Source organism: Penicillium griseofulvum (genome assembly GCF_001561935.1).
Source record: "Penicillium griseofulvum strain PG3 chromosome Unknown contig_95, whole genome shotgun sequence".
In the NCBI taxonomy this organism is placed as follows: domain Eukaryota; kingdom Fungi; phylum Ascomycota; class Eurotiomycetes; order Eurotiales; family Aspergillaceae; genus Penicillium; species Penicillium griseofulvum.
The window spans coordinates 1,619,161-1,636,530 of NW_024467454.1; the positions used below are offsets into that span (position 1 = coordinate 1,619,161).

Genomic DNA, 17,370 nt, shown 5'->3' on the forward strand with positions numbered 1-17,370 from the left:
CTTGACACCCACATCGCACAGGCAGACCATGACGGAAATCCGCCTGCACAGCAACGAGAGAACCTCGGCATTCATCTGCAACCCAGCCGGGCTCACAGACCCAGACCCTTCTTGACCTCATCCCTAACTTTCTGCTCGTACTCAGCTCTCCGCTCACGCCACATCTTAGCAGCCTCAACATTGGCCGGGCTCTCATCATTCGGCTCAGCAAGCATACTCATAACAGAGATGAGGATCTTTTCCACGCTCTGGATGGGCGACCAGCGCTCCGAGGCATGTTCGTAGTGATTTGGGTCGTCACCGGGGGGATGAAGGATGGAGATGCAGACGGTTCCGTTGGGGTAGACTGTAATACAAATCTGTCAGTAAGATGTTTGCCATTGTGCATTTGTGCAATGCGAGTATGTGCAAGTCTTTGTTGAGTCGTCCCGGTCACGTACCGTTCGGGTGCCACACGCCACCTCCGATGAACTTCATCGTCGGCGGGCTCAGGGGGTAGTCTCTGGGGAACTTCAGCTCTGCTGCGAAGACGCCGCCCTCGAAGGGGGTTTCCTCTGGGCCCTGGATCAGGGCTTCCCAGTAAAACATGTCATCTTCGGAGACGGGGCCTGCTGTGATGCCCTCTGGTGGGTTGGTTGAGAGGTTCTTGTATTCGTGGAAAAGGCGCTTCTGGGCGACGGAGGACGCCATTTTTGCTATTTAATTGATTCAAATGCGAAAACTTGTGGAAATAATTAGGTGGCAAGGTTGTCTGCGGGGGACTTGGCTGGAATGGGTGGGGATGGAATAATTCCGGGGCGGTGGACAAAGCGTGGCGACGTCAGGAACCGACCTATTTAAGGCAAATGGGAGCGTAAAATACAGAAGTAAATGTTGATATTTTTAGTTTAAGAGCATTTTATATCTAAGTTGTGAATTTTATAGTACAAAAACTGGCCCTCACCAGTTAAAAAAAGTCACCACCATCACCGCCATCACCAATGTCACCTCCGTCACCCCAAGGGTCATCTTGACCCCAAGGGTCTTGAGGTTCATCATAGAAGCCTTGTGTGCTCTGTTCCGCCGGCTCCGATGTTGGAGCATCCGATGTTGGGGCATTCGGATCGGTTGTGTTACCTCTGTGCATTGCTTCATACCCAGCCATTGTACCTGCGGCGGTAGCGCCTCCAACCATACCATTTGGCATACCACCAACGGCCCCAGCTTCACCGGCAGCTGCACCGCCAGCGGGAGCCTGGCCACCCATAAGCGGCAACGGCATCCCTAGTCCACCATGGCCGTGTTGGCGGCTGAAGTAATCGAAATCAATGCTTACAGCTGTAGCCAACATAACAGCACGTTGGTCCAGGGTCATGCCTGACCCTTTGTTGCTAGGTGACGCCTCGGTGCCGAGAGCAGCGGAATCCATTCGCATTGCGTAGACGCCAGTGTCCGTGAAGATTTCGCGAGCAAAGCCTGCGAAATTCCGGTTGACGGATCCAATTAACTGATTGTCTGCTGATTTTAGGGAGAAATCCCATGATAGAAACGGCTCATCGACGTAGGCAAATTGGTTGAATTGACCCTGAGTTTGATCTGATCTTCGTACCAGCTCCATCTGCTGTGCTCGTGATAGACCAGAGTCGGATGGCGAGACATCATGGGTTCCCATGTCTGTTTCCGGGTTTGGGGACTGGCTATGGGTGAAGAGATTGTACTTTCGCCGCAAAGGTGCCCACTGCTGCTGAGCTTCGCCAATAACTCTCATTTCACCCAGACCAAGTGAGGATATCCTTGCACTTGATCCAGTGCCAGATTCAATGATAGAACCGGGTGTCGTGCTTTGAAGAGATGTGGATGCAGAGGAAGCATTTGGCGTTTTATCAAGAGGGTCATAGACGTGAATTCGAGAGTTGATCCAAGAAAATGGACGGTTGAACTGCGATGGTCAGTCAAGCGGAAACACACCAAAAGATAGCCATTCCATGAGCTTACTCGAAGAACTTCATTTTCATGCCGGTCAAATACATGTGTCACGAAACTCCGGTGGGTGTGGAACCATTGCCGTGCCATTGTGTTTGCTAATCCCTTGTCCTGTTCTGCCATATATCCAATGTGATTTCCCAGCGCATCCATGATGATGTATTTATTCGCTTGTTCAAATCCACTGAGGACTCCGAGTCAGTACACGTTTCTCCCAAATGCACTTGCGCAGCACTCACATCAGAATATTCATCATCTCTAGTTGTCTTTGTACAACTATTCCTGAGTTCGCCAGTATAGAAATTGAGGGGTGGTTTTCCTTGAGCACACCTCTAGGATCTTCAGGCAGGTGAACAGGAGAGAGTAGTGTGTTTTGCGAAGGGTCGTAATCAGGAATCATAGCATCTTGAGGTTCAGAGGCAGAAAGCTCAGGCTGTTGCGAGGGTTCGACTTTCCTCGGTGGTATGGGATTTGGTCTTTTTATGCTATTGCGAGGACCGCGCGGAGATGCATGGCTTCTGAAGCTTGAAAGAGCTCGAGTTCGAGCTGGTGTCCGCTGCGTTCGGAGGAATCGGAGGCTTGAAGCCCACATGGTTGCTGATATAGACCAGATTAATGTAGATATAAAGCTTGAGGCAAAATGTCGGTGGAATGCGAACTTGGTAAGTTGTCCGAACCACTGAGAGGCTCAGAGACTTGATGACGGAACTTTCCAAGGTTGGCGACGGAGATAATCGGAGATAGTAAAGGCAATATTTGTGTAGATCGTTTACTCTTACTTGAAGTATAGGTATGTTGTACGTCCCATTGACGAGATATTCAACTAATTTTCAGGTGAATTATTTACTCAATATTCCATTACTTCCAACGTTACGAGAACTACTGATGGGTGCTTTCCCAAGGGTGGAAAATTGCACCTCAAGTCACCATATACAATACAGTGCACTACATTAGCATAGTTCTGTATGGAGTATATGCAGTTCGTTTTTCATACACAAGGTAAGCTCTCCCATTTTTGGGCACATATGGGCATGTCCAAGAAAGGATTCATAGTAAACCTATCGGGATCAATCCGTCCAGCGGCACCAAGCTCAATGATTTGACCTCACAACCCATCGGCAGCTGCATGTGGTTCTTATATGATAGAACAAAAAATCATAGATCCAAATTCTTCACAGAAGACCCTTGCGAGCTAGTTCGATCTTCCGCGCAGCTTCGCCCGCCTTGAACCCTCCCTTCGACACACAAACAGCACTTCCTTCTCCCAATTCGACCTTCTCCTCGACATCAGGATGAGGGCATGGGCAGTGGTGTGGGAAGTGTACACAAGCAAGAGTTCCAGGGCAGAGGTAGTTATCGCATTGTGCTATGGATCAAAGTAGTCAGTTATGTGGTCCCGAGAGTATTGTGAACTTGCGACAGAATATTCTCAATATCGCAATTTTCAAGACTTACCTCCACTCCACATCTGCTGGTACCGATCGCTGTCGCTAGGAACGTTCTGGGACCGCTGCTGTTGGCGCTGTTGCTGCTCGCCGCCTCCAAACATCTGGTCGAAGAAGTTGAATTGGGCCTGGGCGACCGACACGAGAAGAAGAAGAGCCCAGAGGGCTTGGCGCCAGCTCTGCAACATAGCTCAAATAATCAAACCGACAGTAATTGCAGAATGATCGGGTATATAGAATGTAGAACGAGTCCAAGTGGTGTATAGATGAAGCCAGTTTACGGGTACACACGTGACGCCAAGCCTGATCTCCGAACGAAAAACTTCCCCTTTGGAGCTTCACGATCTACACCTCCAAACAACCCAATTACCACCATGTTCAAGCCGCGAGTGCTAACGCCCCTGCGGGCACTGGAGCGAGCCTTCACCCCGACAATCCGGTCGACACCCACGCAATCGCAATCCCTCCTGCGCACTCTCTCCGCATCCACATTCCCGAAAACCACACCCACACCCTCCCTCTCCCGCGCACTCCTCCCATTCACACAAGTGCGTCACGCCTCGCACGCCTCTCAAGGAACGGCCAATCAACATTCGCGTGATCCGGCCGGTAAGCGTCTCGGAGCGAAGCGCTCGGGCGGCGAGTACGTGGTAACGGGATGCATTATTTTCCGGCAGCGAGGCTCGCTATGGTTCCCCGGTGAGAACTGCGGGATGGGACGGGACCACACAATCTACGCCACACAGTCCGGATACGTCCGCTACTACCTCGACCCGCTGAAGCACCCCAAGCGTCGGTATATCGGAGTTGTTTTCGACAAGGATGAGAAGCTCCCACACCCGCGCAATGCGCCCAGCCGGCGCAAGCTGAATATGGCTCCTGTGCCTATGACGGAAAGCGTCGAGGCTCAGTCTGATCTTGTTGCTTCTGTTGATAAGAGCGGTGTCCGTGTGACGGATGTCAAGGCCGTCGACGCTGCGTCTGGCCCGCAACTGCGCCCCGGTTACATGTACCGTGAGGCCAATTGGGAGATCGGTCGGTCTGCCGAGAAGGCTGGTATCACTGCTATGCCCCATGATCGTGGCAACCGTTGGTTGGCGTGGAGGAAGCGTCAGCAGAGAGCCGAGCGGGCTGCTCAGATCAAGAGTTTGAAGGGCAAGAAGAAGTCGGCCAAGAAATAAGGGCATTTGCCGATTGCATGATGTCTTGTTCCAATAACTTCTGGGTTTCTGTAGCGATATGAGGATTTGAATCTGGTGTTCACTGTATTATAGAAAGAGCATTTATCCACCAACTTTCCCACGTTTATTATCATTTGTTCTTCTGTTCTTGAGGGACTATGGCACACAACTGCCATTTTAAGCCCATATCCTATGGCATTCCGACTTACAAAGTGTCCTTTCCATAGTTGGTGTTGGCACAGCTCCAAAAACCAAACAACCATGGCTATTTATTATCTAAATGACAATTTAGAGAGAAGTATTACAAGGCATTGGGCTCTTCTCCGTGTTCGTCCTTGGACCGTATTAACACAGCTAGGACTCCCGGATAATATCCTCCGCGATCTTCTCAGCAAGCATATCTACAACGCAGTCAGCACTTGGTAACCAGAAGGATAACCGAGAGAAACCTACAAACGGTCGACTGAGGATGACCAGGAGGAAGAAAAGGAAAGGCGCTAGCATCAACTACACGCAGTCCATCCACCCCATAAACCCGGGCTTGGGAGTCAACAACAGCCATATCATCATCCGAAGTTCCCATCTTGCAAGTACAACTCGGATGCCATATGGTCATCATATTATCCTTGATGAACTCGAGGATCTGCTCATCAGACTGGAACTGTGGACCGGGATTGTACTCCTCGCCGATGACTACGGGCTGCATAGCTTCACTTTGGAAAGCCTGGCGGATTCGCTTGAACATAGCAATGGCAACCTCCTGGTCAGCCTGATCATCGAACCAGTTGGGATTGATCACTGGTAGGTCTGAGGTATCTGCGGATTGCAAAGTAACATTTCCTCGAGACAAAGGTGTAGTCAGAACTCCGAGGATCGAGGCATACTGGTATCCATCTCTTGGCTGGTTTGTCAGGAGATTTGATGCGTTGCCGATATACCCTGCGCCAGAAATGTACTATATACTTGTTAGCAGCGTTTCTATGTATCTGAGGGAAAATCCTTCTCACTTCTGCTTCAGGCCAGTCAGATGGGAATTTGTCCAGCTCGTTTAGCGTTCTCTCAGAGAAAGAGGAGCGCATAAATTGCGGGATCTTCTCCCAGGCTAAAAAATCTGCAATTGGACTTGTCAAGGGCCCTTTTCTGGTGAGTATGCCTTTCACGAGTTGGTCAGCCGCGTATAGGAGATTAGTAGCAAATTCAGTGAATGTTGTCACGCGCACTCGGTACGAAGGAGCAAAGAATGTATGATCCCACATATTCTGACCGACTCCTGGTCGATTGGCTATCATGTCGATTCCATGCTCTTTTAGCTGGTCCTCAGGGCCAATGCCAGATACCATGAGTAGTTGAGGGGAGTGGAAGGCACCGGCAGATATGATAACCTCTTCCGATGCCCAAAGGGTGATAATGTTGCCCAGCAGACCTCTCACTTGGACTCCTATTGCTCTCTTATTTTCATCGAAGACTACCTTCTCGGCAAGGGTATGTTTATAAGTCGTCAGTGACTTTGGCGTGATCTTGGATAGGAAAGATTCCTCGGAGCTGCTTCGTAGCTCGTTCGATGGGTCGATGGTCGATGCACAATACTGAGCTCCCATTAGAGTACCAAGGTTGAAGTCCTTTGCTTGCTCGATGCCGATAGCTTCCATACCGAGACTCATCCATGAAGAGAAGGGCTCGGCGAAGTTAGCATACGACACCTGCAATGGGCCAGCGTCCGATTCGTAGGCGTCGGCATCATAGTCCGTAGAGGCATTTTGAGCTCTATAGTCAGTATTTGGAGGCGTGAACTGAACGCTTTTTTTGTAAAATGGGAGCACTTCATCAAAGCTGTAGCTACTGTCATTGACTACAGTTGCCCACAGTTCCATTGACTCGCGTGTCGGACTTGACATTATGAGGGTTAGTCGGGCTGTAAGCATTCAGTCTCGGGGCATTACCGTTGATAAATCATAAAATTCAACGCGGACCTGCAGAGCAATCAGTTTTGATCTGCTATCCTACATTGGGAACATATACCTACGATCCCCCAAGACATTTCCCTCGGGCGAAATGGATTGCCCTCCTATTAGCACCGGGTTGATCCCTCGTCACGAAGCCCCAATCCACAGAGGAGTGGGAAGCAGGATTTGATCCCGTCAACAGTACATCGGCTGGAGGCAACCCAGCCAGAGACTCAAGTTCATAGTGTCCCCCAGCCTCAATCAGGGCGACATTGAAGTCATTCTCTGCTAGTCGTGTCGCGATCACGCTTCCAGCAGTACCGCCACCAACGACCACATAGTCGAACGTTTCGTCCACGAGGGGAATCGATCGCCGTTCCAAAGGCACAGATCCCACTCTACTTGCCTGGAGTGTGAGGAGTGCTAAAGTGGTCTGAAACAGCATCGGAAACGGTGTAACCGCTGGGAACTTGGGCAAGATGTGGCCGCATATTACAGCGAAACACAGCCGATATGTACAATGCTTAGTCGGACTGTTGTAACTGTTTCACCAGGATAGGCTCACCTCCGAGCACTCCCATTCTTGAGATATCCAGGTATGGACGGATGTAACCTTGGTCCTTAGATGTGTAGCTGGTTCAGATATAAGCATGACCACGGCCCGCCAGCCTTTACCATGGATGATTTGCAGGGACGTTCCAAGGGTATTTGTGATTGACTTTCAACGTTACTGTTCATGGATCATAGCGAATGAAATAATCCGAATGTTATGTTTTCAGCCTTACCTACTCTCAAGTGGTATTGTGTTATCCGTAAACCTTAGATCAGCCAATACAGCCACCGGTATGTTCTAGGGAGATTCACGCCGTGATCAGTGATTCTGAGGTCGGATGATATCAAATAGGTGGGAGCATGTTCCGATCTAGATCTAGCATTCACATTATTTGTATCCTAGGTGTAATATTGGGGTTACAAAGCACAAATCAGTACCCGTGGACTTACGTGGTATCCAGCGGAGTTGGCCTGCTGATACATTTCTTTGTTTGCTTGGAAGTGGTAAATTGAAGCTAACATATATATCCAGCACTAAATACTCAAAGCAGTAAATGTGTTATACTTGCACTATCAAGTTATCTAGTCCTTTAGAGGGCGTATACTGTCGATTTCTTTATATTTTTTTCTGCTATCCAACCCTACTTACTCTTGGCTATGCCCTATGATTGCCCTGATCGACATGAAGAAATTAAATTAAAGAACCTGTCGAGGTTTATGGCCCCAATATGAAACGTCCGTGCGCAAGTTAAGTCCAACTCCAACCCCCTTATTAACGAGATATGGTGAGAACAACCATCACTTAAATTTGCGTAGTCTTAAGGTTTAAATATCATTTCCCCCTTTCTTCGAATTTGTGAATACTACTCTTGGTATTAGGGGGTCATACTTGGCTCTGCTAGACGTAGACGGCTTCTTACAACGAGCATCACAAAGCGAGAGAAACGATATCTACCATGAAGAACCCCTTGCACAACCCATTGCCTGCCTCACTATCTAGTATTATACCCCGTACTACCACACATGGCTAACTCGGGGCTGACCACGTCTCACAGGCGAATGCAAAAAGGCCGCTGCGATTCTTGAATCCTTCACCAACCCGAAACTCAAAATCGATGGAGAAATCCCGCGTAAGATATTCGTGGGCGCCAAGGTAAGAGGCTCACTGGGAAACAGCCCGACCGATCGCGACTCACTCTATGCTAGGGAATCGCCGTATTCACAGCGCTCAGACTTGGATTCCTAGGCTCTATCCGCTTTGGTTCGGGACTGATTGTCGCGCGTCTCCCAGATGGCAGCTGGTCCGCGCCTTCAGCCATGGCAATGGGCGGCCTCGGCGCTGGTGGTCAATTTGGTGCAGAATTGACGGATTTCGTATTCGTCCTAGCCACGGATTCTGCAGTGAAGACATTCATGCAGTCGGGAAACTTGACCCTGGGTGGTAATATTTCCATGGCTGTTGGGCCCATTGGTCGGAGTGCCGAGGCTGGGGGTGTAGTGGGAACCAAGGGTGCTACTGGCGTATTTGCTTACTCCAAGACCCGTGGATTGTACGGCGGTCTTACAGTGGAGGGTGGTGTGCTTGCAGAACGTGCCGATGCAAACAAAAAGCTATATGGACGGAAAATTCGAGCAAAGGAGCTGCTGAGCGGATCTATTCCGCCGCCACCTGAAGCTGGAGCCCTCATTGAGCTTTTGAGTACCGACTTCTTCCGCGCCGAAGAACCTGCGGAATCTACCCCGGAGGGCTCTGAGCAGCCGCACGAGCAAAATGCCGAGGCTTCTGCGCAACCGGCCGTTGGGCAACCACAAGGGGTTTCGGTGCCTACTCCTGATCATTTAGCAGCTGCCGGGTTAAATGCAGAGCAATCGCGCGAACACAACACCGAGGCTTCTGCGCAAACCCCCGATGAGCAATCACAGGCAATCTTGGCGCCTGCTCCTAATCAGTTAGCAGCTACCGAGCCAAGCGCAGAGAAGACGCCTGGAACAGCGGGGCCACTCACCAAAGACTCCCACAATCTATGTCATGAGCTGGGTCCCCAGGAGACAACACTGGCTACCGAAAGTAAACCAACCACTGAGCTAGGCACCGAGAAAGCAACTGGGGATGTCGAAGTATCGAACGACGTTACCCAAGATGTGCATACGTCAAACGCGCAAGAGCCTATGCCTACAAGCGAGATTGTTTCTGCTGTTGAGCCGAGTACGCAATCAGTGACTAAAGGCAAAGAACCTGCAGCTCAAGACACACACGATACCTCTCGTGAGCTAGGTGTCTCGGGGTCTATCCCCGCTACTGAGCGGCCATCAGACAGAATAGAGACTGCCCCCAGTGTCAGTCGCTGATTCCCAAAGTCCTGTTAGACTGTTATGTCGGTTTTTGTCGAGAATAGATATCCATACCCCCAGAAATAAAAATGTTTTTCCTTCATATTTCTGTATCGGCTATCCTTGCAATTTATATGGGGCTTCGATATAACATAAATTACAAAACATGATTAATGGGTTTGTCATGTTACATGCTAGTTCAAAGCAAAAGAGTTAATCCATTCCTGTAGGTGTATCTGGGATCCAGGTTTCGAGGGGTACTGCATGTGGAATTGTTGTGAAATCACATCCTGAGTGCCTGGGTCATCAGGTCTCACCATAGATTTAGTTAGGTAGCTTCCTTCCTGTTTGTAGGAATCAACCTTCTTAACCTCTCTGCTCTCTGTATCAGGAATTCCTGTGCTATTTTGCAATCCCCGAAACTGATTGACCCAGGCCACGAGAGGAAGAAACTCATACCGATGCCCCCCGACGCCAACGGGAATCTACTCGTAGTCTATGCTCGGACGAGAGCAGTCTTCGTAGTTGGGATGTTTGCCCGAGTCCTGGGCGCAGTGGAAGGCAAGACGGGAGTGGAAATGGAGCCGTGAACGTACCAGTAGCCAAGGTAGAGCTGTACGCACTGCATACAGAAGAATAACTGAGGAACTGCCTGCGAGAATCGAGGTCGGGGTCGAGATCCATGCCAGAGGTGATCACGGTCACCGTCCATTACGGAGCGAAAAGTCGTCCTCTGACCTATAAAACGACAAGCTTTCTTTCTCCACACTTATATCAGCGCATGGACATGGATCAGACATCGATGCGCTGGCGCTAGGCGTTGGCTCATGAGGCGTAGGGATCTGGTCGACGGCATTGTCGCTTCAAACAGAGAGCAGCCGATGATACACAGGTCACTTTGAGATACGACATAGGGTCGAGATGGGGATGACTTCCTGGTATCCCTATTTTATCTTGGCCACACGGCTCTCACAGAGATAAACTCTCCTTCAGTAAGTTTTGACGCCGAGCGGAGATGATATGTTCTGTAGGGAGATGGCTCGAATCCGTAGTTCCTGTTCACCTTTCTTCCACAAGATCGTATAACTGGCCCGCCAGCAGTTCTTTCATTTATTTGACAGGTAATGGGGAGTGAATCGAATGTTTGAATATAGGCCCACTGGCCGGGAGTAGGCGGAGAGGCTGTCGAAAGTGATTCTCTTCTCGTCGGATATCTGCCAAAAATGGTTGGGCCTCCCGCGAGCGCTATCTCCATGTTGGTCTGGGACATCTCCTGAAATCACTCACTTACCGGCTGATCTAGAGCCTTCGCTTCATCCGCCTCCAATCTCGACAGCGACCTTGTTTTGCGGGTGTAGAGTAGAGTATTTCCGTACCAGGCCAGAACTTGATCTCTGATCGCGCTTATAATATCGATATACCTCCAAAATTTCCATATAAGATCCTGTAGCCGGTGGTTCCTGTAGCCGGTGGTTATCTCCCTCTTCTATTACCATATCATAATGGCTAAATAGAATAGAGCAGAAGTACCCGATAGCGCTGACTAGTTTTGGAGCTACCTTCGACTTTGCCAGCTGAGTGTTCTGCCTAGGGAAGTCCCGGTCTCGGAACAGAGGGATCAAATAGTCGTTGTCTTCCACAGGAAGTCCGAGCCACCCATTTCACGGCCCGGCTTTCCCGGTGAATAGGTTATTGGGCGGGTATTCCAGTAGAAGCGAAGATATCTAGCAAGCAGATAGAAAGTAGCAGAAGTAAGGATGAGGTTAGGTGAAAGTGAGAGAATAGTGAAGGTAGTCGTATCAACCTGTTGATGAATTAGATATTCGGCATGTATTACAAGGCCACTGAAACGAGCATACAAATTTCAGCAGCCCACATAAGAGGTCGCCGTAGTGTTCTGGTCCGGTTTAGTGAGCCAGACTTGCAAAGGAGTCGCCATTTTGTAGGCCAACATTGCCTGTGTTTCGGGCGTTGGAGCCCTAAATTGCTACAGAAAACGTGGTTTTGTAGAAGCTTGGGAACTTGAAGGGTGAAGTATGGCCCTGGCGCTATGTACTAGAATCCATTGCTGCGAAATAACAAGATCAATAAGTTCTGCAATTTACGGTGTCTCTTTAGAGCCTACACATCGCGGAGGGTAGTATGCCGTATGGATCTTATACCTAGGATATATGAAGAAGATAAGGGAAGCCACTGATTTTCATCTTAAAAACAAGGAGACAATAGATTGTAGTAACAGAGAATTATGCAAACAATATGGGAAGGGCAAAGTCCATATTGTTCCAATATTCCATTGCACTGCATGGGATCTGATACCTGTCAACATGGAATTTGGAGGGAATATAGACGTAGTACAGCCTGGTGAACACTCCCTTGGCTTCAAGATCTCAATAAATTCAAAGTCAACATTCCTCTTTAAAGGTATGAAACTCCAAGGGTTATGGGGTAGGTGGAGAAGCTAGCTAACAGCGTCTATGGTCTGAATAGATTGAATAGATCCATTGTAGAATAAATATGATAAATGACATTGGTATCAATAAGCAGCAGCACAAGAAATCACTCCTCAAACAAGCGACCTAAAATCAAACTTTGACAAACAAACTCATTACCGACAACCCTCGCAGTACATTGCAACTCATTAGGGGGCGTAGGAGTGGACGATGCAATCGACTTCCTGCGTTTCTTCCCATGGAACAAATGAATTCGCTGCATCTTGGGCTTGGGTGTTAACATCGATTTTGCAGCAGCTTGATCTGCATCGTCAACATAGATCCAGTCCCAGTTAGTCGGTAGGCCTGAATCGGACTGCGACTCTATCAATGCCCTGGCCGTGCCGAGATCAGGCACACGCTCAACTCTGGAAGCCCCTAGGGCATAAGTCAGGAAGATGTAGGCTTTCCTCTTTTCCTCTGCCTTTCCACGGCCCATGACAAGGAGCACTGATTGCCCTGCAAGCAGCTTGGTTCGTGCGGAGATTGTTTCGGCGAGGCGGGCCGTGGATGGAGGATTGGGAGCCATAACTCTGGATTTTGTCGCTCCGTTGAGATACATTGAATCGCCAGCTGGGAGGAGGTAGATATCCCAGTCGAGGACGCGACCTTGGGCTATACAGTCCTCTACCCACCGGCCGGCCAGACATGGGAGGTTCAGTGCTAGTGCTTGCATGTATTTCTCTCGCCGAGAGTGGGTATCGGCAATCAAACAGGCAAAGCCAACGTCGCTAGCAAGAGCTGTAAGACGAAGACCTTTGTCATTGAGATCTACGTCTTTGGCCCCACCCTTGATCGGAGTATCAACAGGAACAATTGATGAAGCCTCGAACAATTCAGTAAATCCATCATGTAATACAGTGCCACCATTTTCGATGATAAGCCTAGTCACACGATTTTTAGATGCTTCATCCTCTTTGTAAGAGACTGCAAATACCATCCCAGAGAAGATTCCACTGCCTTGTTGGATACTGCGAGACAAGCGAGAACTGGGAGAAGCAGGCGCGGACGACCTTTCGGACGGGGTATGGACCATGCTCTCTTGCTGAACAGGCGCCGGGCGATATGTGAACGCCCGATCTTTGAGTTGATTCCACAGGATAGTATCAAGATATACACGAGCAATGGGCACCTTAATCACATTCTCGCTATTGCCAATACCTCCATTTGGCAGACTTTTGCGTTGCTTGGGGCCGACTATAACAGTTGTGTGACCGTAAATATCGGTCATAGGGTGAAGACCGTCGGCGGCGGCCTTAGCCAGCTCTTCTCTAGTGAGCTTGTCACCGAATCCACGGACCACATGAGTGACCTTTGGAACATTAGGCATATCGATTTTGACACCGTCTCCGACACGAAGCTCGAATCTTTTAACGGCACCCTTCGGCACCTCGATAGGAAGACTGTCCTCAAATTTCACAGAGTATTTAGTTTGCGATACACCTAGTGGTGTTCCAAAGCACGTGCCTGGGTAGTATGCCCGTTTCTGACCCATCCAGACAGAAAGGACCTGACTTGGAGCAACCAGAGTGCTTTCAGATAAAGTGTGCGAGGGTCGAGGCGTCGTAGGAGAGTTATCGACACTATAGGCCTCCGACTCAATGATATCATCCGAGGCAATTGTTGATGAAACCTCGGTGGGTTCTGATGACGGAGGTGGTGGCCGACTGTGAACGACAACCTTTGGTGGGGGTGCTGACTTGGCAGCAAGCCTGGAGCTCGTTTCTGGAGCATGCTTCTCTTGTGTAGACAGCGAGTTAGCCATCTTGCCAATTCTTGGTCTCCGGCGTAAGGGCTGTTCAGGCGATCCCTCAATTTCCCAAACATTCTCGGGAGCTCGTCGCGGGGGCTTTGATTGTCTTCGCACTACTTTTTCGGGGACCTGCACCAAAGGCACATCATCCGATTCTGCATGAATAGAAGCTGGCCGTTCCTGTATTGCTCGAATGGGTGCAACAGATTTTGGGGGCTGTGCACGAGGGGTGAGAGGTATGATAGGATCGGAGGCAATGTAACTCGAGCCATCATTGCCGCGCCGCTTCTTCTTCGGTCGAGTCGGTGATCCATCAATCAATGCTCTGAACTCTTGATCATCGGTGGTAAAGACACCGATTCCTAGATCAAATCCTGCTGCACCAACCTGTGGAGAAAGGTCTGCCGCAATCTCAGTCAAAGCCCTGCGTTGGCCTCCGCCCGGGCTGGACAACAATTTTTTGAGAGGGGAAGAGAGTGCTTTTGCCCCAGCTGGGCGAATATGGTTCTTTCGAATACTGGGAACTTCATTGAACATGGGTGGAAGATCGTCGTCTTCGTTGTTCAGCCCATCGCCGTTGGATCCAGCCTCGGAGTCGCATTGGGAATGATTGGGACTTGTTTCTGGGATACTCGTCAATCGAGCCATATCACCAATATGCTTAAGACGTTGATTCATAGGCGTCTCAGTCACACGAGATGGCATCGATGATGAGTTGCCTGCAGTTCCCGTGTCCACTCTGGAATGAGATGAGTTTATATGTTGCTGCTCCGAGGGGTTGCTAGAGTGTGTTGGTATATTCCCGTTAGGGGGTGCACTCTGAACATGTTGGATGGCATGTCCTTTTGATACTGAGCCATTTGTCTGGATATTGTCGTTCGAATGTCTTGATTGCGGTCGTGAGTAGGGAGAGGAGGACTGAACACGGTCTTGCGCAGGAGAAACCACATGAGAACGCGAAGGCGACGGATGAATACCGTTCCTAGTATTATCCGCTTCGATGCATTTCGAGGATGATTGAGGTGATGGCTGAGAGTCTTTTACCAACACCTGTGAAGAACGCACTACACCGTTCGGCTGACTACCATTGTAGGAGCCGAAGGAGCCTCGGTGAGCTATATCATCCTCGAGTTCTTCGTCGACTCTCACACGGGATGGGGATTGAATCGGCTCAAACCCGAGCACTTGTGATAGTCGGTCATGAGCACTAGCAGCGGCGGCAGCAGCGGCATCCAGAGGGGGCCCGTTGTAGTTCTCTTTGTCTTCTTCGGCTGAAGATTGAGGAAGCTCTTGTGATCGGAGCACTTGCATATCTTCTTCCTGTTCGGTTTCTTCCTCGCTGGCAACAGCTTCTATCATTTCCTGGTCTTCTTGTAGTTCTCCTAGCTGCTGGCGAGAAGTTTGTAGTCTAGCGGAGAGATTGGATGTAGATCTGGCAGGAGCACTCAGTCCAGCGAACTGAGCCGCAGCTTCCTCATCTATTTCACGCTGTCGTCGTGCACGTTCTATGAAGCTTGACTCTTTATAGAATTCCCTGTCACTCTGGTCCGATTGAATGTTGTCAGCCGAGCGAGTCAACCTCTCGCCCAAAGCCCTGTCGCGCTTTGTCTGTGATTCCTTCATCGATATGTAGTTCAAATTCGGTTCGGATGATTCTCTCACGAACTGAACTGGCAGACCCATCAGCGGCGACGAAATACCATTAACAACACGAGCGGACTGAATAGGGATATTGGGTGATGGACGATCCGATACAAGCTCCGTCTGCAGGCCGTGGACAATAGGAGACGACGGGGCCTGGGTAGCCCCAAAAACCTGGCTCAAACCAAGCAGACCGCCACTTGACTCGATCCCACTAGCGAGGGGATTCCGCGAGATGCTCGGAGTCTCTGTTGTCTCACCCACGGTCTCATTCTTCTTCGTCGTTCCGGGTGTTTCTGCTAGAAATCGTTGTGATTCGGGGAAGAGATTGGGTGCGTAGGCCATTGGAGACGACTCGTTCTGATCGATGACACTCTCGTCGTCGTTATCATCGTCGTCTTGGGAGAGGTTCGTTCCATGGTGTGCGGCGTCCAATTCGGAGAGAAGGTCGATGTGGCCGCTGTCGCCCTCATACAATGTCCTCAAAGTCGCTCCATTTGCTCCTGTTTGGGAATAGTCTTGTTGCATGGACTCTCCATTTTGTCTGATAATGCTGTCGTACACTGACTGCGAGACGACCTGGGTATCCCCAGGAGTACCCTCTGCGGAGCTCATGTTGCCGAATTGCGAGCCCGGTGGAATGCCCTGTTCAATGCCACTCTTTTCAGACATCATTGCTCGTTTTTCATATCGCGGAGGTCGTGACAGAGGAGGCTGATGTTGGTGCGCAACGCTCGTGGGGCTCGATGGGATTTTCGGAGGTAGGTGTTTGCCGGTGCACACTCCGTCACCATTGGAAGAGCCCTTCACTTGGTGGTATGTGTAACAAAGAGTGTGATTCGGCTCGTTAACAGTTTTTGCAGCATCCGAAAGGTACGAATGAGATGGATCGTGCTCCTGGGGCTGTCGGAGTTAGTCCAATGAGGGCGAGGCAACCTGCAGGTTCGGTACATACTAGCCCCAACGCGTCGCGTTGCAACTTTGCAAGGTCGATGCTATCGTCCTGGGTTTCCATTTTCGGCCCACATGCAGTGGTTGGTAGTCTAGTGCGTTTTGGTAGCAATATTTGTATTTGCAAACTTCATTTTAGCGTAGTCTGATGTCCCCAAAGCCTTTCGTCGAGCCATAAATCCAAATGGAGGCGTCGGAACGCGAAACGCGCGTGTCACGTGCCTGAAACTAATATTACCTCTTATAGCCTAGCGCCATTGGACACTCAACAGGCACTGTGGTCATTTTAGTTACCTACGCATCCATCTATACACAGTTTAATAATCGGCATGGAAAGCAGTTGGAACATGAGACATGTACTTTAATTATTACACTCCATATCGTGCATTGGTCTCCTAATCTAACCGCTCCTTCTCAGTTGGCACCGTCCATCCATTCAGAACACCAAAGCCGGCATTGAGATACGCCGCATATCCAAGCCAAGCAGCGTAGGGAACAAGACACCAGAAAGCGGTCCGATCGGCCGTCCACCAGTTGACCATCAGGGTACCTACGTTGCCCGCTAATAGGGCCAGATCTCCCAACGCTAAGGCCGGTTGGCGTAGCCGGAAGAAGAGGGGCATCCAGAGGAAATTCAAGGCCAATTGCGTGGTATAGAGGGTCTGGGCAGTGGAATTGGCATCACGGACAGCTAGAGAAAAAGATTGTGACGCGGTGTTGGTGGCGTGGTGAGAGGCGTAACCCATCAATCCGTAAAGGATGGTCCAGGCCGGTGCGAAGAGCCATCCTGGGGGACTGTAGGGCGGTTGCTTCAGCTGCTTGTAGGTTTCACGATTTTGCTTTCCTGCTGGATCGTTAATGATTGTCTGTAATCGTTACTGGTCGACTTACGATTGGTCAAGAGGGCCACTCCAGTTCCTGCGGTGATTGGGGTCGCAACCGCTAGGTAGGGGTTGGCGAAAAGTACATGAGGTAGAGCGAAAGACCAAGGCATTTTGGCGAATGTAATAAAACCAAATTCTATATTCTAGCTCTAGAATCTAGAGTATTTAAAGAATCAATATGGAAGTTTTCGCCCCTACGTCATCTCCCTGCCTTGGTAACGCCACAAGCCACCGGGAA

General features: G+C 49.9%; 7 protein-coding genes across 7 annotated transcripts; 2 read left to right on the forward strand and 5 right to left on the reverse strand.

Annotated features, from left to right (window-relative positions):
• Positions 1–92: 92 nt before the first annotated feature.
• PGRI_060850 (E2 ubiquitin-conjugating protein UBC7) lies at positions 93–690 on the reverse strand (the record flags this gene model as incomplete). The annotated part of the gene is made up of 2 exons (XM_040793799.1): positions 93–346; positions 441–690. 2 exons carry the CDS (start codon positions 688–690, stop codon positions 93–95), a joined length of 504 nt encoding a protein of 167 aa, XP_040648654.1.
• Positions 691–946: 256 nt separating this feature from the next.
• Positions 947–2,554, reverse strand: PGRI_060860 (scramblase family protein; the record flags this gene model as incomplete). Its single annotated transcript, XM_040793800.1, has 3 exons — positions 947–1,918; positions 1,975–2,146; positions 2,202–2,554. The coding sequence occupies 3 exons, from the start codon at positions 2,552–2,554 to the stop codon at positions 947–949; spliced, it is 1,497 nt and encodes a 498-aa protein (XP_040648655.1).
• Positions 2,555–3,134: 580 nt separating this feature from the next.
• Positions 3,135–3,595, reverse strand: lcl2 (the record flags this gene model as incomplete). Its single annotated transcript, XM_040793801.1, has 2 exons — positions 3,135–3,328; positions 3,418–3,595. The coding sequence occupies 2 exons, from the start codon at positions 3,593–3,595 to the stop codon at positions 3,135–3,137; spliced, it is 372 nt and encodes a 123-aa protein (XP_040648656.1).
• A 186-nt stretch (positions 3,596–3,781) lies between these two features.
• PGRI_060880 (mitochondrial 54S ribosomal protein bL27m) lies at positions 3,782–4,588 on the forward strand (the record flags this gene model as incomplete). The annotated part of the gene is made up of 1 exon (XM_040793802.1): positions 3,782–4,588. One exon carries the CDS (start codon positions 3,782–3,784, stop codon positions 4,586–4,588), a length of 807 nt encoding a protein of 268 aa, XP_040648657.1.
• Positions 4,589–4,942: 354 nt separating this feature from the next.
• On the reverse strand, positions 4,943–6,976 carry PGRI_060890 (GMC family oxidoreductase; the record flags this gene model as incomplete). The annotated part of the gene is made up of 5 exons (XM_040793803.1): positions 4,943–4,989; positions 5,042–5,543; positions 5,596–6,475; positions 6,529–6,558; positions 6,612–6,976. The coding sequence occupies 5 exons, from the start codon at positions 6,974–6,976 to the stop codon at positions 4,943–4,945; spliced, it is 1,824 nt and encodes a 607-aa protein (XP_040648658.1).
• A 1,063-nt stretch (positions 6,977–8,039) lies between these two features.
• Positions 8,040–9,432, forward strand: PGRI_060900 (lipid-binding SYLF domain-containing protein; the record flags this gene model as incomplete). Its single annotated transcript, XM_040793804.1, has 3 exons — positions 8,040–8,082; positions 8,139–8,236; positions 8,290–9,432. The coding sequence occupies 3 exons, from the start codon at positions 8,040–8,042 to the stop codon at positions 9,430–9,432; spliced, it is 1,284 nt and encodes a 427-aa protein (XP_040648659.1).
• Positions 9,433–11,970: 2,538 nt separating this feature from the next.
• PGRI_060910 (chromatin-binding protein RAD9) lies at positions 11,971–17,242 on the reverse strand (the record flags this gene model as incomplete). The annotated part of the gene is made up of 4 exons (XM_040793805.1): positions 11,971–16,200; positions 16,253–16,340; positions 16,654–17,092; positions 17,140–17,242. The coding sequence occupies 4 exons, from the start codon at positions 17,240–17,242 to the stop codon at positions 11,971–11,973; spliced, it is 4,860 nt and encodes a 1,619-aa protein (XP_040648660.1).
• Between the last annotated feature and the right edge of the window lie 128 nt (positions 17,243–17,370).